This window comes from Dermacentor variabilis, chromosome 11 (assembly GCF_050947875.1).
Source record: "Dermacentor variabilis isolate Ectoservices chromosome 11, ASM5094787v1, whole genome shotgun sequence".
NCBI classification, from domain to species: domain Eukaryota; kingdom Metazoa; phylum Arthropoda; class Arachnida; order Ixodida; family Ixodidae; genus Dermacentor; species Dermacentor variabilis.
This window is the reverse complement of record NC_134578.1, coordinates 8,569,832-8,593,918: the sequence shown is the minus strand read 5'-3', so window position 1 is coordinate 8,593,918 and position 24,087 is coordinate 8,569,832. Positions and strand designations below refer to the sequence as shown.

Sequence of the window (24,087 nt, the reverse complement as noted above, 5' to 3'; positions counted from 1 at the left end):
ACACGACAGACCCTTTGGGGGGTAGAGCGGCACAGCTTCGCTGTAAGGAACAGCTGAAACACGAAGTTTGGAAATTCGTAACTCAGCACCAAAAAAAGATATTGCAGCTCTGTAAATTGCACCAGTTAAACCATTTAACGTGGGCAAACTCGATATACAAAATTATAGCTTACGTGATATTATTACTGCGTTTAGAAGGGCTGTGCTAAAGTTCTACTCACAAATCAGTGGTATGTTTCAGATAAGTGTATATCAGTTTTGTCAGGTTTGGATATGTATTATTAGGTGCAGTTCACAAAAGTGCGATATCGTTCTATACTGTCGACTAATGAAAACGAAACTTTTAAAACGAAAGTTGCATTTTTCAGAATTGTTTAAGACAGTAGATGACCTAACTAAGAAAAACGTACTTCTTACAGTCATTAGATTTAGATTTTATTGTAAAATGTAGCGGACCTTCTCAAATTTGGTGCAGTGGCTGCAGCGAAAGACATTTTTTCCTGGAGATGGTAAAGGACGAGCGACAAAATAAAGCAACACCAATACAGAATATTGGCTTGTGTTAGGGAAATAATGTAGATGTTGCAAGTGCTCGAATAATTATCGTTTGGGATAGCTTCATGGCTTTCTAGCTTATGCTGAAAAGAAGTTTTTTATCTTATATGATTTGCTTGTCAAGTACAAGTATCAAATGAAAGTAATAATGAACAATAAAGCAACGTTTTCTTCAAAACACTTTCTATCGAGTTTCGTCCCTCGTGATGTTACCGAGCTTACTCGTTTGAGGCACTTTGTTGGGTAATACATCTGAAGTGCTAAGTAAAACTTGTCTGCAGATTTGTTTGATGTGTCATATTATTGATCATTGCTATACGACATACTACACTTGACACACGTGGAATTTATTCCATAGCATGATATTTTAACGGTAGAACCTCGGTACTTACTCCTGCAAATGTCGACAGGTCAACAGTAAAGAAACCGCAGCCTGTGAACTTGAGGTCATCGTGCTTGATGGCATAGAGCAGCATACGGAGCTGAAAATAGTAGAGATATTACCATTATAATAACCATATATCAGCTTTGTTTTCTAGATTTTAGTACGACAGATTTGTTCATCGCACTCGAATTTAAATGTTTTCAGGATTTCTTTTAAGCTCTGAATAAAGTGGTTCATCTGTTCACAATGACGCTGGGCTGATAAACTTAAAAAAATAATGTTCAGGGCGCATGAAGCAATGTCAGAGCTTGGCAAAACTCGGAATCTCGCGAGCTTTGCGACAGGAGTAAAATTTTAATATACAAATAATTTTATATCATATCGTATAAATCATATTTCTATTTCTAAATGGGCACAAAATATTTCAAATATAGAAATTCCTTTTTATTTGTAGTAATTTTGTTATATGTTGGTGGCGATCTATTTAGCTGAGCGCATACTGACATGTATGTCTGGTCGCTGGCTTGAGAAAACCGGCTTGAGCACGGTGAAGCTATGATACGGCTACTGGTTTTGTGCTCTCTTTGTGCCTGGTTAAATTCAAGCTGTGGTTCGTAGGTGTGTTCTTGCGTTCTCATTGCTTTCACATAGCTTCGAATTTATCAGTAGCGTGTCTTTCATTTATTTGAAAGCAGGGGTCTCAAAACTTCTTGGCCAGAGGGCTGTTGTAGTAGTGGAGGTGTGCAGGTCCGGAAAACAAGGCAATAAGTATTTGTTGAAGTAAACTCATAAAGATAATTAATGCTACTGTGAGTAGGCTTAAAACATTATTGTGATTAATGGACATGAATTTTTGACATTATTTCTTATTTTAATTGGTTGCTTTGACCTTCTGGCATAACGTCCTAAAGATAAGCGAAATATCTATTTTAGAATTAGTGTTTCGCTTTTACCGCCAAGCCCGCGTGCATATATATATCGATTTGAAGTAACTTTAAGCATTCGCGGTGGCAAACGAGCATGTTTATATTTGCCGGTAGCGCGCATTTCTTGCATGTTCTGCACCCAAGCAGATATGTATAGAAAGTTGAGTTGTACTAGGCAGTGTCCTCATTGTTTGGAATGGGCCATTTATTTTTCTGGGGCGTCGTTACAACTCCGATATTCATACGAATCAGTGGCAACTTTTATGCATAGCGTTTATATTTCAGAAATTGGCAGAAAAGACGGCGTGTCTAAGTTGGAGTATAGCCTATTTTCGTACAATGAGGCTAGAAATGCTCCGCCGCTACGCGTTTAATAGGTCACCCCATTTTTGTCGGTTCCTTGTGATCACAACTATGCAGCCTTCAGTGCTATATTTTGCGGATTCTTTTTAGGAACAACAGTTATTGCCGTACTGGAGTCCTTACCCCCTTAAGATGACGAGTTGCTTCAAGAGATGTTTTCTGGTGCACACAAGCATTTTCGGTGCACGCTAAGCTAATTTTCTTGTGCGGTAAAGAGATTAACCTGGTCGAGAGACTAACCGCGACTCAGTCACCAATAAGTTACACGATCGTTAATCCACCAAATCCTCAAGCCCTAAAAACTGTGCTTTTCATCGTAGGTTTCCAACTCTGGTAAAAAACAATCTTAATCAGGTGGTTACAGGTGACATATGTGGAAACTCCCTATTTGTATAATAACCACATTGTAAAGTTGTGACGCAGCACACATCAAGAATAATTAGAGGCCTTTTAAAACACATAGGAGCTTTACACAAAAAGCAGGAGATGAATGTAAATGGCACGTACGGCAATGACAATAAGCGACTACACTGGAACAATTCAAGAAGTACAAGTCGGAAAGAAATTTTAACATAATTGTGGAGGCTCTAAATTTTCGACTAAGAACGATGGTGGCCACTGACTACAACGTGCAATTTATGACACTGTACTATCAAAATGACACCATTCGAAAGGGATACAAATTGCAATGTAGTAAAACAGAAGCAGCTGATTAACAAAAATGCAAAAGGTGACAATCACGCTAATGAATAAGTTTGAAGTAGAATAGATACCGCAAAAATTCAGGAGTGTAAAATATTTGCACATTTGTAATTAAAACATGTACAAATAGGGAAGCATGTGACGACAGCAAAAGGCCGCACAGTGCACTACGCAGAATGTACTATACTTGAATGCATAGGAATTGTGTCCCGTTGCCAATGTGAGTGCTGGAAACGACGTTTTGGCTTTCTTATTTCGTTCAATTGTGGCGGCAAGCCTGATGAGCCAAAATTCCCAGCTGTCCTTAGCCATCGCTTAAGAGACGCGAAGGTGAAAGCTTTGTAAAGGCTACTGTAACTAACAATAATTCTTCTTAATCCACCCAAATCGGCTTTAAATCACCATAGTCCTGCTTATTACACTTTAATTCAATACCTGATCATTCATTAACGTCATAATAACTCCGCTAATCATTAATTATATCTTGTACACGGCTGGACATGCTTTTGTACGCTTCTGGCCTGACTTGGGTCACGTGATATTTCCTGTACCTCACAACACCACCTTGAAGCATAGAGATCTAAGGCTTTCGCCTTAATAATAACTAGAAAATTCTGATAACCCGCCGTGGTTGCTCAGTCGCTATGATGTTGGGCTGCTGAGCACGTGGTCGTGGGATCGAATCCGGCGGCCGCATGTCGATAGGGGCGAAATGCGAAAACACCCGTGTACTTAGACTTAGGTGCTCGTTAAAGAAGCCCAGATGGTCGAAATTCCGGAGTTCTCCACTGCGGCCTGCCTCATAATCAAAACATGGTTTTGGCACGTAAAATCCCATAATATAATTCTTCTTAAAATTCAGGTACTTGTCAGACAAACTATTCCTTTGTCTTACTATTTTTATTCTGGAGAAAGTTTTCTTACGAGGTAGGTATCCCCAAAAATTGACTTGTAGCCGCGGGAAAATTGTTTTAAGTTTGCGTACCCTTCATAGATCAGTTATTTATAAGAATCGATTAGATTTTTTTGTACGTATACTTCAATATGATGTTTGATTGCAGTTCAAGTACTTTTAATTAAAAGGAACCTGGCAGTGCATGCACAGCGCAAATATATGAATTTTGGAAGATTTGTAGAATCAATCGCAAAATTGTGTGTCCAGACCGCCAAGGATTCTTGTCGCACTTAGGAAAGGAAATGAGGCTGTATCTTGTGAGTTTGCAACTGCTTTAAATAAACTGAAGTTTTACCCTGAAGCGTTTTATATTCACGTAGAGAAATGTGTGATGCATGCCTCTCCTTGCAGGTGCACATTGAGTTTATTTATGTTCCTTGAGTAGATGCAAATGGCCAATTCCCATAGCTACGCGTAACTGGGCAAAATCGGCTCGGGGCGAACTTTTGTGGAAGGAAGTCCTATTTATTTCTTAAGGTTAAAGAAATGGAGACAAAACTTTTCCGAAACTCAGTCATAGAACTGCCGTGTGATACGTCACGTCTGCGAACTGAATGCAAAGTACACCTTGTTAGCCCTGAGTGCTCCATTAGGCGCTCTGCATTAGTGCACTATGCCTGTTCTAGAATACCCTAAAGATGGTTCAACCATGGCCTCAATCTAGTGGGGTGAGGGAACTCAGCCCTCAGAACCACATAGCAGTAATGCAAAAAAAAAAGAACTACAGACAAAAATTCTGCGTGGCTCTGCTATCGCGAACACCAGAGACTAGCCCGCTGGGGGAAGGCCAGTAATGTAGCGCCAAACCGCACACAAGACACACGAACGCCGGCTGCTCACGGCGTGCGCGATTCGCGTGACCAAAGCAGTAGTAGACGCCGCGGTTGTCTCCACTCTGTACGGAGCAGCAGGCGAGCAAGACATCGAGGCACCCGTAGCAGCCTCCCGAAAAGAACGCCCCTCCTCCCTTGCCTGACACCTCTGCCTCGTGCGCCACAGGAGAGGGCATGCATCCGGGCCGCGTTCCTTGCTCGCGTGCGCGCCACCCCTTCGTTATGCTCCACCCACCCTCGCCGCGTCGATATGCTGCACGGTGCTGTTTTTGTACTCTGCTTTCGCTCTCTCTCAGCTCTCTCCACCATAGCTCGGCGAAGCTGGGGACGCAAAGAGAAACCCAGCGAGGTTCTAACAGCTCCACTGTATAAGTTTCTACCGACGCACATACCTGTACTAGTAGGTCGTCAGAGTAGTCCGCCGTTGGCACGCACTGCACAACGCTCCGAAGCTCGGTCACCTGAAAAGGCAGGCCAAGTCTATCATCTTGTAAAACAATGACCGTGCTTGTTCCGAGCTGATTTATGTGCTCTTCAAGATGAAGTGCTTTCCCAAGAGCTACCCCGGTCTTGGGTCAGCTTACTGTCCCATACCGCGTAATACTGTGCCGCATATTCAATCACCGCGAAAAAACAACCGCAACAAGAACAGAAGCACAGGACGAGCGTTGCTACTGCTGCTGCTGCTGATGATGATGAAGCTCTGTCATGGCTCGCACCCACTAAGGGGGATAGACCAATAATCGAGCGGCAGGACGAGCGCACTACTGTTATTTCCTCTGCCGTCATCGTTTTCGCTTTGTTTCCCTTGGCACGCATTCTTTTACTCTAAGAGATTACCTGTTATCTGGCCTACGCATTGCACGACCTACTAATTTCAGCGCTCTTCTCGTGGCTGCTTGTATGCGTGGTGAAAATTTGCCCTGCGCTAAACCCAACTTAACAAAATTCCGGCAGAAGACATATCGCGTCAAATGTCGACGTTAGTGCGATTAGCATTGAAGCAGTGTCGCGACCCACCGTATTGCCGCTGCAGAAACGAGTCATGTATGACTCTTTGAGGCGTGTACGCAGCTGGATTTCTGTCTCGCGCTTCGCACTGAACACGCTGCGCCATCTAGTGACGCCGCCACAAAGTTCGCGGGCGGCGCATGCGTGTATACTCTGACAACATTGAGTATACATGACGCGAATTCGATTCTACCCAGATCCAGAGAAGTTTTTAGCAATTCTATTGTCATTGAAAAGCAGCAAATATGAAGCAGCATCTACCATGTGACCCAAGTTTGGTTCAAATAGGTTCATTGAAGGTCGTCACGTAGCCTGTGACAGATACCAGTGAGCCAAGCTGGCGTAAACGACGTTCGCTGAAGAATGGTACATGCACAGTAACCCAATTTAGCTTCAAAAAGGTTCACTAAAGAGTGACAAATACTCAGTGATCTAAGCGACTCAAGTTTGTCTGACGGTTGGTTTCGAACCCAGTCCCATCAGCACAGGAGCCCGATGCTGTGCTCATTTGACAATAGACTACCCAGTAACCCAAGTGGGCCGGAAAATGGTTAGATGGACAGGCTATCAGATCGTTATCTGAAAGTGCGTGAAGTTCCCAATGAATCCTAAGAACATTAAAAAGAAATATGCAGCAAATAGCCCGAGAACACCCCTGCCCCGTTCACCTATTTCTCTTAATTTCTAGTGGGAGATAAACTTGGCCGTTTGGTCTTTAATTCTACAGTACAGTGTTTTTGTTTCCTAGAGGAACCTAAAATTCTGATTTCCACCTAATGTTCATTGCAGCCATGGTACAAATAAATAAAAGGTACATCCTGTATATTCATGTATCTAGGTTTGTGATGTATATTATTTACATAAATTTGAGTTTAACCAGCTTTTGCAAAGCAGCTGCCCGTGACGCCTTTGCGGCAGCTTTTTTCCTCTCTACCGTGAATTTATTATATCGGCTCGTCGCGTGACTTGTGACGACCCGCAGCTGCTAATTCTTAAGGCCACCGTTTATGTTTTGTTCGACGCGCAGTTTGGGGGAAGGGGCGAGGTGTTGGCTGCTTGGCTGCTTCGCGAACCATAGTAGAGAAGTTTTCTCGCTATTAGCTCGTGCAACGTTGTTTCATGCTAAGACACACGTAATATACCCGTCGGAACGTGTGGGCATGCGTCATCCAAACATTGGTGTCGCTCCCGTTGCGTTTGTTTAAAGAAGAACACGAAACTTACCGCGTGCGTTTGCTCCTGTTTTCACGTCACGTTATTTTCGAAACTATTCGCTAATACAGAGGTTCGCTGCCGCCGTGACGTCACATAAATTAGTAGTATGTCATAGAAGACTAAAATGACGTTCGTGTTCACGCGTGAGTTGCACTGGCGCTCGGACACGAGCGCGCCTCACGTGGCAAATACTAGCCAGAGCTTGGTCCAACGCCTGCTGTTACGTTCCTTACTCTTTGTATTTAATAAATAGTCGGCAGCCACCAACCGCTGTGCAGACGCAAGAATTAGCAGAAGTTATGAGCCGATGCTTATATGGAAATACTCTTGGTTGGACAGCAGCATATTTGCCGGTGCACTGTCAAAGGTGCACTATTATCTATTATGTTTCCTTTCCTACAGTTTACTTCCTCCATGGTGCTTTCATTGTGCTAAACTGGCCAATGTTGTTGATGGGGATCACGACAGGTGCTACGTACGGCGTTCCTCATGCGGTGCACCTCGACTGGTGGCACCAAGATGCTGAACCAGTGGAGGGTAAAGAAGAAGAAGTAGAACAGCCTGACGCGGAACGGGAGCTCGACCACGGTGGTGTAGTAGGCGGAGACGCAGAGCAGGAACACGCTGTAGGCGTAGGCGTACAGCAGGCTCGGGCCCAGCATGGAACTGACCATGTCGGCTAAGTTCTTCACCAGGGACAGTTGGGCGCGCACGTGGTCCACCAGGAGCACCTTACTGCGTGACACATGTAATTGCGTGCTGGGCAGAGTTGATTGCTTCAGAGAATCCGCGTTATGACAAGATGCAGAGGTACAATGGCGCCGCGGTCAAATTCCCCGCGGGGAAAAAGAAATAAACTCAAATGGAGCGAATTTTCTCAGAAGGCAAGAGTATTAGACGAGGTTAAATTTTCAAAGGTGAACTCAGGTGCGTGGGCGAGATGACGGGGCATAAACTTAGGAAGCCCTTAGTAACCACGGACAGAACAGTACCACGGCTTGGCATACACATTTCTCACTTTACCACCTTATTATAGAAAACCCTGTCGATAAAAAATGGGTAGGGTTTATAGGGGACGCAGCTGCAGTGGGGTACGTGAAATGTCTTGTGCGTGCTGCGTATGGGTACAAGAGACAATTGACAATCTAGACAATTGACGTAATCCAATAGACAAGTGACATCTATTCATACATTACAATGCTTGCATGCTTAAGTTGTGGCAGAGCTAGTACGGGTCCTACGGCTAAATTTTACGATCGTGTTCCCTCATTATTCGCACTGGCCCGTTTGTTTTGCACGGGGTGTTTGGGCAGGGTAAAGAAACGACTTCCCTCGATTTTGTGACTTTGCAAACTGAGAATCTCCATCAGAACACTATTCGGACAAGCGAAACGTATATGAAGAAACTGCAGCGAAGATGACGATTATATCCACCACCTGAATGACCTTAAAACAACCCTAGCAGAAAGAAGCTATCCACAAGTTGCTCTCGACAGAGCTTATGATGTCCTGTCAAGATTGGAGAGGCAGTCTGAATTTGCCAAGAAACAGCCTGCACGAGAATCTGGCATACCACCAGCCTTTATAACAAAGCATTCTGATGTCTCCCTAGACCTAAAGGACATCCTACGAAGATATCACCCACTGTTATCAAGTAACGAACGTCTGAGAAAAGCGTTCCCGGATGTACCAAGAGTTTCAATCTCCGCAACAGAAACTTGAAAGACATGTTAGTGCACTCAAAAGTCAGTCAGCATCATTTTTTGCCCCAGGTGCAATACCTGCAGGAACCTTCAAAGTGACATTAAAATTAAAAGCAATGCAAACAATTATACACACGAAGTCAGAACTAGCTTTACTTGTACAAGTTCGGATGTGATTTATATGCTTGAATCTTACTTCGGTAAGAAACAGTATATCGATGAAATGGGACAATCTATAAACGCCAGGTCATTCGAACATTGCGCGCATACAGCTAAAAAGCTTCCCAAAGCCGTCGGCGAGAATTTCAACCAACCAGGTGATAAATTTGATAAACTTAATCTCTACATCTTACAGTGAAATTTCCGTTCTGAACGAGAAAGGATATACAGAGACTCATACCTTATCCATAAAAAAAGATATTGCAACCTATAGGCATAAACGTTTCAAAGGGAGCTTTAGAATCCATTTCCTATGCTAAATTCCAAGATATAGGCAACAGCACTTAGCTATTTGCATTTGGTTGCTTAGTGTCTTTCCCTCCCCTCCTTTTTTTCTTTATATGTTTATTTCATTTCAGTAATTGTTTTTCGTGTGCGCTGTTTTCTCCCACTCCTTTTATGATCTCATTCAGAGAGACGATAGCCCAATGACCTCCTGCAACAGCCTGTGCATGCGGCCGTTGACACTCCGGCTGACACACGGCCGTGTCACCGCCCGTGTGCACAGAGCCCCTGCCGTTGTCAATTGTCTGTTGTCAATTGTACACTCTGGCCACTAACACACATTCGGTCGTTGCCTCGCCTATCCGCCCTACTCCCTCTCCCCTTTAGAAGAATCCTACTTATATATGCTGTGCCGAGGAAAGCATATGTAGCCTTGAAAAAACAAGTCCACTTGTCGAAACTTTGGCTGCCGCTTTTACCTTGTTCTCGTTCTGCTCCTAATCTCCGTCAGAGTAATGCGTTGTAAATGAAACAATTTGTAAGTAGTGTAGCAGTTAGCAGGAAATTCTTACCTGCATGCGCATAAAAAAATGTAATTGCTTGGAAATTTAGAATAACGAAGCGTGAAAGGTATCGTCATATGAACGTCCGAAGCCACATGCGTTACGATTAGAGAAATCCATGTATTGTCCTTCGCTCCAGTAGTAGCTAAGTGACCGTGGCACCAGGGTTGCCTCTAGTAAATTTTGTAGCAGACTATTTGGTTTCTAGGATGGGAGTGCCGTAGCACAGCCTAGCGAGCCGTGGGAGCAGTTTTTTCAAAGGACCTATCATTTGACAAAAGCCACACCTCTTCAATAGACGAGCTGCCGAAAAGCTCAAGCGCACAAGCGGTGCCTTTCTGTTGAATAACGGACGATTTCGAGAAATGTGCAACAAGATAATCCATCACAACTCGTCCAAACATAGCATTCTCCTGCGTACTTAAAGGGACACTAAAGGTTAATATTAAGTCAACGTTGACTGTTAAAATACCATCCCAGAAACCTGGAAACGCTTGTTTCATGCGAAGAGACTTATTTTAAGAGAAAATGCGTTCTAAAGCGTCCGCGTACTTCTAGCGCAGTTCAAATCGCCCGCTCTCCGATCGAGGAGTGGTGACGTTATGGTCTCATAGCGACGTTGCGCCGTCGTTGAGTAAAATGGCGCCCGAAGACGGCGCTACGGCTTTTCTGCGCAAAGCGCAAACGCGCGGCCAGAAACAGAGCCAAGGCAGAGCCGACAGCAGCGCGAAAGCGGAACTATGGTGGCTGGCGGAAGGGAAAGCGCGCGACGATAAGCTGGTTCTTTATTTTATGACGCCAACTTTGACGCTTCTTTCAATAGACGACCCTGACAACGACACATTGGCTCGCGATGCTGGGCTCGACTTCAGCGATTTAAGCACTGATGAACGTGACCTGCTGCTGAGGGTTTGCGCTGCCGGCGTCGTTGCGTACTACTACGACGGCAACTGCATGTCATGGCTGTACATATTCGCCCCCCCCCCCCCCATTTGTAGCTTTACTTCGTGAAAACCAAATGGCGCACTCACCCGTCTTCGACCTGCAGTTGTTCTTGCGCTCCGGAGAATGCAGGCAAGACCGACGGAACAGCGCTACGGGAAAGCATTGCTTTGAAAGTCACTCCACACGACTTCAGTAAGTCGGCGTTGAACTCGTAATCCTTTGGACGAAAGTACAGCGAGCACACTATGCGATTTTTTGGCTCTGTGCCAACGCGCTCTGGCAGAGGTACGGCACTTAACCAGTTCGAACGGAGAGGTTCACTCGTTGGCACACAGTGATAAGTAACGTTGGATTCGCCGCTGCAACTGCCCTTGGCGAAGTTCCGCGGACCGTTCGCGATTCCACGACATCACATGTACGTGGCATTATCGCTGCTTGTTCCAAATGCAAGTTTCGCGAGCCAGCGCAGCACGACGCGATAACGAAACAACTGAAACTACAAAACGCGCGCGGGGCAGAGTCGAGCGAAAACGAAACCTTTCGACCACCCATACTACTGAGGGGTAACGTCAAATTGTTATTTTTTTCTTGGAATCGAACAGAAGTAGACAAGTAGCATTTTCCTCCGTTTTATAAACTAATGAAATTATCTTTTTAATACGAGTAGTTGAGTTATAGTGACATAAATTATGATGAGGAGTGATCTCGTCAACGGGCTAGTACCGGAATGTCGCTGGGGAGTCTCAAATCGTGTCATGCTTTTACCTCAATTTCTCGGTTACTAAAGCTCTGTTCGCGATTATATTGACGCCTTAGACGTTCTAGAGCATTGCTTTATCACTTTAACGTGACTTCATAGTAACCTTTAGTGTCCCTTTAACTACTTTACATTTCAGTTACGAAAGGGTGTGGTACGTTGGAAAAGACCTTGTTATGTGGAACTGGGGTGCCACATGGATTTGACGTACAGATACCGTGCAGATCTAGATGGCACCACATTGCCTGGTTAGTACAAAAGATGATCTGGCTATGCAAGTGACTTGCACCTTTGTACTCGCATTTTGACCGTTTTACTTTGATCAATTCGCACTAGATGTGGAAGTACTGGCTTTTGACGAAAATATTTTGTATGAGCAAGATCTTGCAGTGCACATGACGACCAGATCATTGCAAATGATGTCTTGATCCGCAAAAGAATGCTGGATCATTTGAGTTGTTTGGTACAAGTTATAGCTAACTAGAGTAGGAGCATGTCCTACTGACGGCTAATAAAAGACGAAGACAGAAAGAGAAGTCGCAGTTTCGCCCGAAAGGTGAAGCATCGATTACGATAGCAAATTAGTGGACAGCTATACGAAATAAGGATAGTAATTTAATTGGCCGCATAACCTTGCTGCCATAGGCAATTTAACTAAATTGACAATCATAGTGTCACGCACGCGCAAGCAAACATGAACGCATCTCACTAGATGACCCACTAGAACTCGCTGTCAAAACGCTGGCGCGAGGAAGCGCGGCAGCAGCAGCGAGCGAAGTTACATTCGTGCTGTCCATCGCTTCATCGAAAAGTTTGCGCCGAGAACACACAGCCCGCAAAAAGCTACGAGCCTCCGACGCACCTAAACTCTGCCCCCAACGCAGATCGCTCTCAAGATACGGCCGGGCGACCACAGGTACCCGCCGCATGCGGAGTTGAAGCCGGAGTAGAACGCCGGCTCCCTTCTCTTCCCTCCCTCCGGTGCCTCGTGACGTTGGCTACATCGCGCACGACGGGAGATGGCGCGATTCTTGTTCGTGTTCGTTTATATCGTGCAGGCGAAATTAACTCGCATGCCTTCAGTCGGATGTACAGCGTTGGCGCACGGCGACGGTGTTATCGCCCTTGGACTTTACACGGAACCTCACGGTGACGCCGATATCGGAAATGCGCTTGGAGTGGCTATCTGATTGCTATCGCAGTAAAAGAAATATACAGAACGGCGACACGGGCGGTAACTTTCAGCTGATTTATTCTCAGCAACACGTAGCAATATATAAAGAATATGACACGCACCGAACGCCTTACTTGAATTTTTTGAAAGGCATGGGCCTGGACTGTAGGCTTTAAGTTGTCCAAACAGCTTACTATATGCTTTACATCTTTCCTCATGATCGTCATCCATAATGGACCTTTTTCTTCCCTCTTTCTTTCCCTCTTCCTCTGCCTCCAACGCAGAGTAGCTGGCTAGAGGAATGTGACTCAGGCTGACCCTTCTGCATTTCGTATCATTAAACCTTTCGCTATTGCTGCACAGAACGCACCAACAAGTCCACTCATCAGCCTAGCGGGCAACCACTTGTCAAAAAGCTATTTCAGATTGAAACAGCCTAATGGAGGTATCGCTAACACCGACTTGGCCTTTCTTTGTTATATGATATGCCTCTCAGTTCGCGTGCAGTCTGGTCCAGGCTTCTCCCCAGAATCCTTATCTCCTGGAAATGCGGTTTGCAGGCGCAGTCTTTAAAGTGCGCAAGCAAGGTGTGCTAATTTGTCTTTACCTTTTGCACATGTTCCCTGGCTCGATCATTCAGGCACCACTCTGTCTGCCTTATCTAAGACTTGGGAAAACACGGGGGAGGTGGGAGATGGAAATTCGAAACGATGACCAAAACGAGAACAAGATGAAAGAGGGGGCCAATGTGTCGACAAGTGGGCGTGTCTTTCTCAAGGAAAAAAAGACATGGAAAGAAAAAGCTTTGAAAAATTTAGTGCTCTTCAACCCTGTGAAGAAAGACGACCAGCGAAGCTGTGAATGTGAGCCATTTAATGACGAACTGCACCTTTACCGCGGGTCGGCCCGGTATTGCACTATCTTCGGGATTGGCCCATGTATGGGGAGTGCTTAACGCCTGCTTCACCTCCGCCGTGGATCGGCCCGGCATTGCGCTGTCTTGTGGATCGGCCCACGCATGAAAAATTGTTGGTCTATGTACACGGTGACGAGATCCGGCAGAACTTAGCCATGAACAGCTTCGCGGTAAAAGACAATCCCGTTTTTCGAAACGTTGGCTCCCGCTTTTACCTTGTTTCCGTTTCTCATCGTCTACGTAAGATTTCCCACAAGTCATGGGGACTTCGTACACAACTCCTACATAGCATTCAGCATATGGCTTGACATGCTTCTTGCCACAGCCTTGCCTTCCTTTAGGTTCACTGGACGTACAAGGGCAGCGCGGAGCCTGCTTAAGATGCGCTGAAAAGCCAAGTGGAAGTCATACATGGCTGCCACCTTGTTAGATTGTGGGTGACCCTGTGAACATAAGTTACCACTTCAGGTCTTACGGCTATAGTGGTCGTCGTCACCCCTGCTCTGCTCCTAGAACCTTTTGTTTCTGCAGGAGGGTTTCCGCCACTGGCGTTATTATCGAGTCAGGCAGACTTGCCGTCTTAAGGCGGGAAATCTGATTGTCAAATGCAAGCCGAATCATTTGAGCGCACGACTTCCAGAGAGCTGGATTCTCAGCAGAGCATAGCAACACCCCGTTTTACAATCTTTGACTGGAAGGAGTCATATGGCATCAAACCCTTCTGTGTCCGAGGGAAATACTGCCAGCACGCATGACATCTACCAAAGGAAATGCTTAGGTATAAGAAATGCAGGGAATTCTAAACTTGAAGCTCGTGAGTAAAAGAAAGACGTTTACAGAGTTGTACAAGAATGATTAACAAGCTATCACAAATTGTGAGAGTGCCTTGCCCAATAAAAGAACAAAAAAGTTATGCCTATATCCAAACCCTTCAAAATGCTTAAAAGCACACGACCCCCACACGCCTCATGAAGAGCCGTGCCTCTTGTAGCTAGAAAAATGTTACACAGAAGCAGCAAAATGCACAACCCGATGCAGTTTCCACGTCTCTTCAGAAAGCTTTTTGTCAAAACTGATAAAAGTGCTGTAAAGACAAGGATTCTAACAGCGTTAAAAATCTTCCACGGAGATACCAGCCACGTTCTGGAAGGAAATTATGCAATTTTCTTCAATGCACATCCTGACCGCAACAAACAGATCGGTATCCGCAATGACATAAAGAACGGTCTTATAGGTGAAGGAGGAAATAAAGAGAGAAGGCAGGGATGTTAGCCAGAAATGCATCTGGTTGGCTACACTACTGTGGGAGACGGGGGAAAGAGGGAATATAAATATGAGATAGAGAGAGGAAAGGGAAAAGGAGGAAAGCCGCTTTGAGCTCGCGCACGTACGCGAAGGGCCTGAGCGAGTCAAAGGCGTTCACATAGGCCAGTCGCCCTGTAAAAAGACAAAGGTGCTTCCACAGCCTTGTGGGCCGACGAGTGATGAGGATGGTCTTACAGCAGCAACTGAATAGACAATGGTCGATCGTGCATTCGTCGCAATACGATAGATAATGCTTGTCTTTCCGACTACAATCGATAACACTGAACAATAAATGTTCGATGTACTCTTCTACGCCGCAGACGTCGCATGCAGCACTGTCGGTCAGTCCAATCAAAGCAGTGTACGACTTCGTGAAAGCCACTCCCAGCCACAGACGGTACAGAAGCGACGCCTCATCTCGGTGAAGCCCGGGTGGAGGTCGGAGTTGGAGCGAAGTGTTCAGTTCGTGCAACCTTGTACGCCTTATATTTGGGGTGCTCCACTCTGATAAAGAGAGCTCGCGCGCCAGATGACAAAGCTACCTTGCAGCGTCTGTCCTGGAGAGGAATGCGAACGCTGTGTTGTTCTTGATGTGAGGAAGTTCTTGCAGATCCACAGAAAAGCCTGTGGATCTGCCTGAAAAGCCTAAGGAAGTCAACAATACCGTCTGAGCTTTTAGTAAAAAAGGAGTCCGTTATAACAAGTGGTTCCAAACTCTTTAATATGAAGTGGCTAACTTGAACCTGCAACGTTTCACGCTCGCTAGCAATTCTCCTGAACAGATTACCGGGCTTGTGTGTCTTCTCAGTAAAGGAAACACCTAGCGCTATGCCCGAAGTGCTACTGATTTTCCTAGCAAGTCTATCCAGATTAGAGGGCTTTCACATTCTCACAACCCTGCTATTTACTCTAACTTCGCAGTTTCTAATAGGTTTAAAATTCTTCAAGACCTCGGAGGCTTTAACGCCAAAAATACCCTTCGGCAGCACTACAAATCACCCCTCCTTGCCTGCTCCTAAAATTACAAGCTCATTATCCTTACAAAAGATCAAAGTCCTATGCATGGCTGCTACAGTTCGATTAGAAGGCGGCCTAGAAACGCTCTTGCTAAGACAGTCAACAACGTCCAACGGCCACCAGTCGTGCTAGTCCTGCGGAGTTTTCTTCGCCACTAGTCTGTTCAGAGGAGCCGGTGCATGGGCAAGAACTTGATGCTCGACGCTGCATTTTGGTCTTTCCCTCAAGCAAGGCGATCACATCTTCTGGGATGCTCGCATTGCCCAACACCAATGGCTTACTTGCTTTTTCCTGACCTATTCTCGTACCGTTGGATGCTCTAAGAAAATGACCAATCATGTGTTTTCCGTAATACTCCGCAGACCGATTAGAAGCACGACTAGCAGACTTCAGATCCTTTTCGGTGTGCCATTCTGTGTTTCTGACAAAGCATGTGATGCGAAGGCAGTCATTGGAGCTGTCTGATTTGCCACCGCAACTCGGCACGAAAAATTTTTCGTAGCCGTCTAATGTCGCTTAAGGTAATGCATAGGCGAATAGGCATGTCGCATAGGCATGTCCCATGAATGTCGCATAGGCGCTCAGGGCCATGCGTGCTGGTAGTATTTCCTTCGGGCACAGAAAGAGTTGGTGTCATATGACTCCTACCCGTCAAAGATTGTAAAACAGGGAGTTGTTATGATTTATTTAGAATCCAGCTCTCCGGAAGTCGTGCGCACAGAGTAGTATTTGCATTTGATAAACAGATTTCCCGCCTTCAGACAGCAACGTTCCCTGACTCGATAATAGAGAGTTTTAGAATAGGGGCCCCAATATTTTGGGGCCCCAAAGAGCTTTGCGGCTGTTAGCGTTGGGGCACGCAGGAGTGAAGAGCTTTAGAATAGGGCTTTGCGTTTGCAGGTAGCGTCTTGCGCTGACAGCGCCACTACGGCGTCAAAGAAAAACTATTAGAAATAATTAAATAAAATATACCATTTTATGATAGGAATAGTAATTTTGACTTGCGTGTATTCGCGTTTAATTACAATTTAGCGGTTATTCTTCAAGCAGCAAACAATTAGTTGCCCTTAGTTTTGAGCAACAAAACCAACTTTACGTGCCTTCCCCAGCCAAGCTTACCGTCTTAGGCCTACGAGCCATAAAATCCACAATCGAATTCGGAATCAGTGGTGTCTAATGAACCAATCTTCATAACACATGCTAGTTGAGAGAAAGCGATAACCGCAGTCACTTCTCCTAGCTTGCGAACTTCACGCGTTGCCGCGAATCAAACCCAGTTTGGTGCTAGGTTAGAGCCGTCGTTTCGGTGGGTGCCGCCACGTTTGTTGACGCAAAGCTTTTGGGGCCGCTATTTGGGCTCCCGCTAAATCGGTGAAATAGCGTTCCCAACGCAAAACTCAAACGCAGTTTGCGTCTTGCGCATGCGCAGTGGCTTCGACGCTATTTCTTTGCGGCCCCAAAACGATTAGGGCCCCTATTCTAAAGCTCTCTAATAACGCTAGTGGGGCAAACTCTCGTGCAGGTGGTAAATGGTTCTAGGAGCAAAGCAAAAGTGAGGATGACCACTAACACCTTATAGGAGCTGAAGTGGTACCTCATGTTAACTTGGTTACCCACAGCCTAACGAATGTGGAAGGCACCCTTGTCTTTTCAGTGTATATTATGCAGGCGCGGCTCTGCCCTCGCGTTTCCAGTGAACCTAAAAGAAGGCAAGGCTGTGGCAAGAAGCATGTCAAGCCGTACGCCAAATGCTATGTAGGAGTTGTGCATAATATCCCTATGATGGGTGGCAAGCCTTAAATAGTACAGACGGGGCGGTGTCTGAATGATCGAGCCAGGGAACATAAACAAAAGGTAAACAAAGACGGATTGGCGCACATGCGTGCGCACTGCAAGGACTGCGCCTGCGAACCACGTTTCCTGGAGATAAGAATTCTGGGGAGAAGCCTGGACCAGACAGCGCGCGAACTGACGGAGGCACATCATATAACAAAGAAAAGCGAAGGCTGTGTTAGCGATACCCCCATTAGGCTGTTTCAATCGGAGATAGTTTTCTTTGATTAGTTGCTCCACTAGGCTGATGAGTGGACTTGCTGATGCGTTCTGCGCATGTCAGATGTGTCTATATATTGCGACGTGTTGCCGTGAATAAATCAGTCGAAAGTTACCGCTCGTGTCGTTTTGTGTTTTTCTCTCTTCGTCTTTGTATTTTATTATGGGTCAATATGACATGCAGTTAACACCAACTAGGCCAAACAGAAGTTCTTCTGTAGAGTAGGAGCGCACGGGACAGGGCAAACAAAAGAAGCGGGTGAAACAATTTTAGATCTTCGTCCTGTACTTCGGTTTGCCTTGTACCATGCACTGCTACTCTAGTCGGCTAACCCATTGATCGGTCCCATTAGCATTATTACTGAAAGTTGAAGGTGTTTTTTTCTTTTAATAGTCTCCCCTGAGGAAGGCCATATGACATGTCAGTAAACTCGTCCTGCGCTCTCTCTAAGCAGCCAGTGCTTTTCTGTGAGCTTGTCACGTGACTGGGAACTTTTGAGCACCTGCTTTCCGGTACGCCCCGGGAGCGGAGACTCCGGTCCAAGTTCGTGCGTATGCAGTTCACGTAGAGGACGATCGACCTCGAGCAATACGTGAGCAGGACCCGAACGCTGAGGCCATGGCCGGCCAGGAAGACGATGCCCACGCAGCCATAGCTGACGAGGACTGCCATGGGGAACGGCTTCAGCTGGCGGCCTCTCTCCACCAGCACGAGAGCACCGAAGTCCGCGTAGACGTCCAAGGCCATGTTCAGTGCGGTGTCGGCTAACTGCACAAGAGACAACTTATATCGGTTAAGAATGGCGTTCCAGCTGGATGGCGCTCAGGCAGGCGCCATCACTGGAGCTCTGCCAAGAATGGCATTTCCCTAAAGCATCCGCGCGATGCCATCATTGCAGAAGCTCTTTTCAGAAGCTTGCTTGTTTACCTGGCGCCGATTTATTGATTGTTTGCATAAGCAAAGAGCAAGGCGCAATAGACCAGGACAGAAGAATAACACAAACGACAGGACCGGCGCTACTGGCAAGCTGAGGCGGCGATCAAGCTGACGCACAAAATGGCAGGATCGGTGCGAAAGCTACGTTGAAAGGAAGGGCCCAATGTAGAAGAAATATGCTCAAATAAAACTCTTGCTTGCCATCTTGCCGTCTGAATGGCGCTATAGTTGCTTGCACCACGGAAGGTTTACACTAGGTTTACACTACAATATTTTAAGACCTTACCGCAGTCCCTAAGTAGCAGAATCATGTCAGCCAATAATTAAAGTGGTTTTAGGGAAATAATTACTATGGTATTGTATTCATGGCAGCGAGAGACTAAATTTGCACTGCCATCAAATTAACGTGTACGATTAAGGCACATTTCCAAGATATTTGTGCCCCTGATAAAACATGCAATTTCTATCATTTTTACGCAAATGAGCAATGACGAGGAACGTATCGACATCAATGTGAGTGCTAGTGGAGTGACTGATAGGACGATGTGGGAGAAAGCCGCCGAGAACAGCGTCGCCACGCACGAGCAGTTTCAATGACTACTGTGTCTATTAGAGCCAGAGGATTGAGGCAAAGCGGTAATCTTTACTAGCCAAGATTCATAACAGCGGTTTACGCAGGGGCGTATTGCTTCGTGCATTGGACAAAACTGCATCGCCTTGTTTTTTGATAAAATTCAGGACACTCGCGCAAAGCAACACGAGCGCACCCGTAACCCGGGTGGCATCGGTGGTGTCACCTGAAAGGCGATGATATTCCAGGCGGAGCGCACGGCCTCTCGCAGTCTGTATGTCGGCACGTTGACGTGCAGCTCGATGAGGCTGCACATGCGCAGTAGCTCGACGAGGTCGGGAGCACGGAACAGCAGCAGCACGTTGTTCAGCGCCACCTCGAAGTTCAGCGTCAGCACGCAGGCGAACGTGATGACCTCGTTCAAGCGCACTGTGTCCTGAACGCGGTGTTTGTGCTGCTCGGCGTCCACCAATAGAACGATGCCCACAGCTGAACAAGTAAAAAAAAAATCACACACACATATACTTATCGGGGCGGAAATGAAAAATAAAAATAAAGACGCAGCTCTAACACAGCGCACGCCTTCACGGGCAATATCTCCGTATGACGTAATTGAGAACAGAACTGTAGTGTTGGCCTCTCGTGGCAATATTGTCAATCATATGACACGCTCGAAACGTTTCTGGGCTCAGGGAGCACGTACAAAACAGCTTTCGTGATCATTATGCCACTGCCATCATGTTTACGCCAGCACTTAAGGGGAAAATAGACAGTTACTGGAAAAAAAATGTCATGATCTCTCTGGTCAAATACCGCGTCAGAATAAGTTACCGATAAAGGTCTGTTGCTTGCGCGCACTTTTTAATATAAAAGTTACGTATAGCGAATGGCACTTCTCAGAGCATCATCCAAGGTACATGCTCATACATAAAAGTATTGTTGTGTATTTATGCGTTTTAGAATTTAGACAAAAATTAGTTGTGAGCGCGCACCGTGAATGCTCTAGAAGAAGTTCGCGAGCTAGCAAGCATGAAGCGCAGTAATGAACCAAAGGCACCCGCGATGCGTTTTTTCGATGAACCATTTCAGAATGACAGAAGAAAAAAACCTGTGTATAGCATTGATAGAGTCATACGATTTCCCGGATACTAGGACTTATGTCCGGTCCCATATAAAAAAGCCCATAAGCTTCAGGTACTGCACTCTCCTTTGATAAGGCCGTTACGCGGTGGCATTTGAGTGTGCTACAGTGAGGATTTATTTTGGAATACTATTAAGTGCGCCTACACAAACATACCAAAAACATTAAATGAAACGTCAGAGACGCATCTACATGTAAAGTGGGTTACCATTTAATTAAATATAACGTGTTAATTAGAAAAGGGCATAATTTTGTCGAAGGTGCCGCGGGAACACCTAGTTTCAGTCAGGAAAATCAAGGCTTGGATAAACTTCCAAATAATCTTATTTCCGAGTCAGAACCAGCACATAGTGTCTCTGTCATTAATATTTAACCATAAGTGGGCGTTATACATTCTATGGCCGCCACGTTCTTTTCCACTTGCCTCCCAATAAACTTTATACTGAAAGGGTTCTACTTTGTGAATGTCTCGTAGAAAAGTTTAAAGCGTCTACATTCGCATGACACACTAGCAGCCATGAAGACAACTGAGGCACTGCAGGAGGACATGGGTTGGGCCTCGTTTGAAGTCAGATAAGCGCAGAGCAAAATTTGTTTTGAAGAAAGACTAAGGAACAAGGATGAAAATAAATGGACGGCTAAAGTGCACAAGTATCCGTACCTGAAAAACAAGGACAGAGAATGGAGGATGAGGTCAAGAAAGTTGGCGGCCATGTAAAGGGTAATTGAAAGTGAGAGAAACAAAGAACATTGAAATGGACGCAAAAATGGAAACAAAAATGACCATGGAGATTTACAAGAATATGAAGAAAGAACTTAGAAGGGAGAATTTGTACGGTATTTGAAGCTCGAGCTGGTTGGTTAAGGACCAAAGCATACCGGAGGAAAAATTCGCAAGTAAATGAGGCATGCGTATGCTGCATCAAAAATTTGGAGACCGCTCCCCAGATCTTCATGGAGTGCGAATGGATTCTCCAACTGGTACCCGTAGGTGACGTACACCTTCCAGAAGCGCTTGGATTTAAGGTGGACGGAAGCATCAACCGGTCAGCAGTCGAGATAAGCAAGAGACGTTCAGAGTATCAGCGAAAAAAGAAGCACGGAAGAGATTGATACGACCAGATCCATTGCAGGCAAAAGTAGTGGTGCAAGGTGGATAGAGAAATTCTGAGGAGGAGAGAAAGGATTAAAGGGCTGTATACAAAAATGCTAGAACGAAAAGTGTGTATAGTATACGTGAGTAACTCAAGCAGGCTAGATGACTGTTTGTCACCGTCCCTCTTTAAAGGGGGTTCCAGTAAATCATCACCATCATCATCTGAGGTAGCGGCGGCGCCGGCCGTGCGAGGACAAGAACAATAGAGAACCAGAAATATCGCCTTCCCGATTAGCGTTCGTTACAAGTGTTTCCTGGTATAGATTATGGTTGCATGATCTGCAGTTGCCAGGAAGCGGCAACGGTAGCGTACAAAGCAGGGAATGACGTCATAACACTTTCATGTGTAAAAGAAGAACCCGCCTAACAACTGATTTCATTTGTCTTCTGATAGTGCTTTGGAAAGGCCACGCATAGTTAGGACTCCCGAAGAGCAGCGTGAACACGATGAACGGTGACGGGGACAGCAACGACCACATGCACAAAGGCGTCGTGTTCAGGCTAGGCAGGACTGAGCGATTCCTGCCCAAAGCAAGCCACGCACACTTAGGACGCCTGAAGAGCAGCGCGAATACGATGAGCGACGAAACGAACAGCGACGTCAATGTGCACAACGGCGTGGTGCTCATTCTCGGTCCGACCCAGCTCAAAGCTGCGTCACATTGTTATATCGGATCAGGTGATACCACAGCTTCGCTGGCCAACCACCTTCACAGCGTGGATCGGAAACCATTTTTTTTTAACGGAGTAGTTTCACTTTGGTAAGTTTTGTGTTGTGGCGTTTTACGTGTGCTATGTGTCTATCATGCACTCTGTGCATAGCATTCCGTACATGATCGAATTAACACAAGATTGCTTGCTAAGCGTGCTGGTCAGCAAACCTCGCCATTTTTCAGTGGCTTTGTTCTCTCTACTTTGCCGCTCAAAATTTTCACAGGGGTTGAGAAATAAAAGCAATTAGACCACCGTGTGCCCCTGGTAGCCTTATTAAAATTCTGCAGAACTCATTTCACAATGACTGTTGACGGTAATGCGATTAGCATTGAATCACATAGCGACACAACGTATGAGGCACGTACTGCCGTGGAACTAATCTTTCGTGCTTCTTTAAGAACACTCGGTGCCATCTTGCAGCTCCACATCGAAGACTGCGCGTCGCCTCCGAAATGCATGGCGCGCAGGTGCCTGCGAAAGCCGAGAAACGCGTCGTGCGGCAGCAAGGTTCCTCTCTCGCGCTTCTTTTTGGAGACGCTGTGCCATCTAGTGGCGATGCCGAAAAGTATACGCATGGCCTCCGAGAGGAGAAGCGCGGCGTGGTGCACTGGCGCCTGCGAACGCTGAGAATAGCTCCCTGGATTGTCGCACATACAGTGGCTGATACTCAGTGACCCAAGCTGGCGAGACGTTCATTGAAAAGTGGCACACATCCAGTGCTTTTGTGGCGCAGCCTGCTAAATCGTGGGGTTGCTGTCCTTGAGGAACCCTTGCGACGTGGACTCGATTCCGCCCAGCATCGGAGAAATTTAAGGGACCTTTTAAAGTGAAGCTTTCTTTGCCTCTTCCTTCGACTTTCCCACCACTACTGCTGCTGCTGATGATGATGTGGCTGCTATGGCTACTGCTGTCCGGCACACCACTTCTGTGGGTGGTTCAGAGGGTGTGTATACATGTTGGGAGCGAGTCAGAGAGGAAAGGCGACGGGAGAAACTCGTTTTCACCCCACCGCGTCTAATGTGCACGATGCCCTCTGTAGCTCCCTAGGCGTCGCCACATAAGCCATTAGCCTCTTAAGATATCCTAGACGAAGACAGAAAAAAACTGGAAGGGGAAGCGGAATTAAATTACATATGAAAAATAACAGCCGAATCTTGCCAAGGCAATGACGAGGTTGTATTTGAAGAAAAGGAGAGCATGAAAGAGAACCAGATGGAAAAGGAGCTGCTGCTGACGAATTTCAATTGGAAGAAAGCCGAAGAGAAAATTTCTAAGCGCACAGCCACTGGGCTAGACGAGGCTCCCGTTAAGCTGATTAATGAACTAGGACCAAAAAGTAAGGAAGCACTGGTGGAAGCAGTGGAAAACACTTAAATATATAGAAGAGTACCAGACAGTTGGCGACAAAGTAGAATGAATTTAATTTATAAAGGTAAAGAGAAGAAAGATAGGATTCACTCGTATAGACCGTTGACCATTACATAGGTAATTTACAGGTTAGCAATGCAGATAATGGAATTAAATCTGCAAGCATGGACAGAGAATAATGGCATTTTGGGAGAACTTCAGGATGGCTTCAGAATAGGTAGGCGTTTGGATGATAACTTATTTGTTCTTACTCAGTGTATTGAAATATCAAGAGTAGAAAGCAGACCGTTATATGTGGCCTTTATAGACATTACAAGAGCCTATGACAACGTATACCGCAACATTTTGTGAAATATTCTAGAAGGGGAAGGCTTAGGCG

General features: G+C 45.8%; 1 protein-coding gene across 1 annotated transcript in view; it reads right to left on the bottom strand.

The window, feature by feature from the left end:
* Window positions 1-24,087, bottom strand: part of Gr66a (Gustatory receptor 66a) — a 29,569-nt gene that overhangs the window by 1,997 nt on the left and 3,485 nt on the right. Inside the window, exons 2-6 of the mRNA XM_075675451.1 lie at window positions 19,556-19,818; window positions 18,325-18,590; window positions 7,425-7,680; window positions 5,112-5,180; window positions 948-1,037 (exon numbers count right to left, since the gene is read on the bottom strand). Of these exons, the coding sequence (XP_075531566.1) occupies window positions 948-1,037; window positions 5,112-5,180; window positions 7,425-7,680; window positions 18,325-18,590; window positions 19,556-19,818 (944 nt within the window). The remainder of the gene's footprint in view (window positions 1-947; window positions 1,038-5,111; window positions 5,181-7,424; window positions 7,681-18,324; window positions 18,591-19,555; window positions 19,819-24,087) is intronic.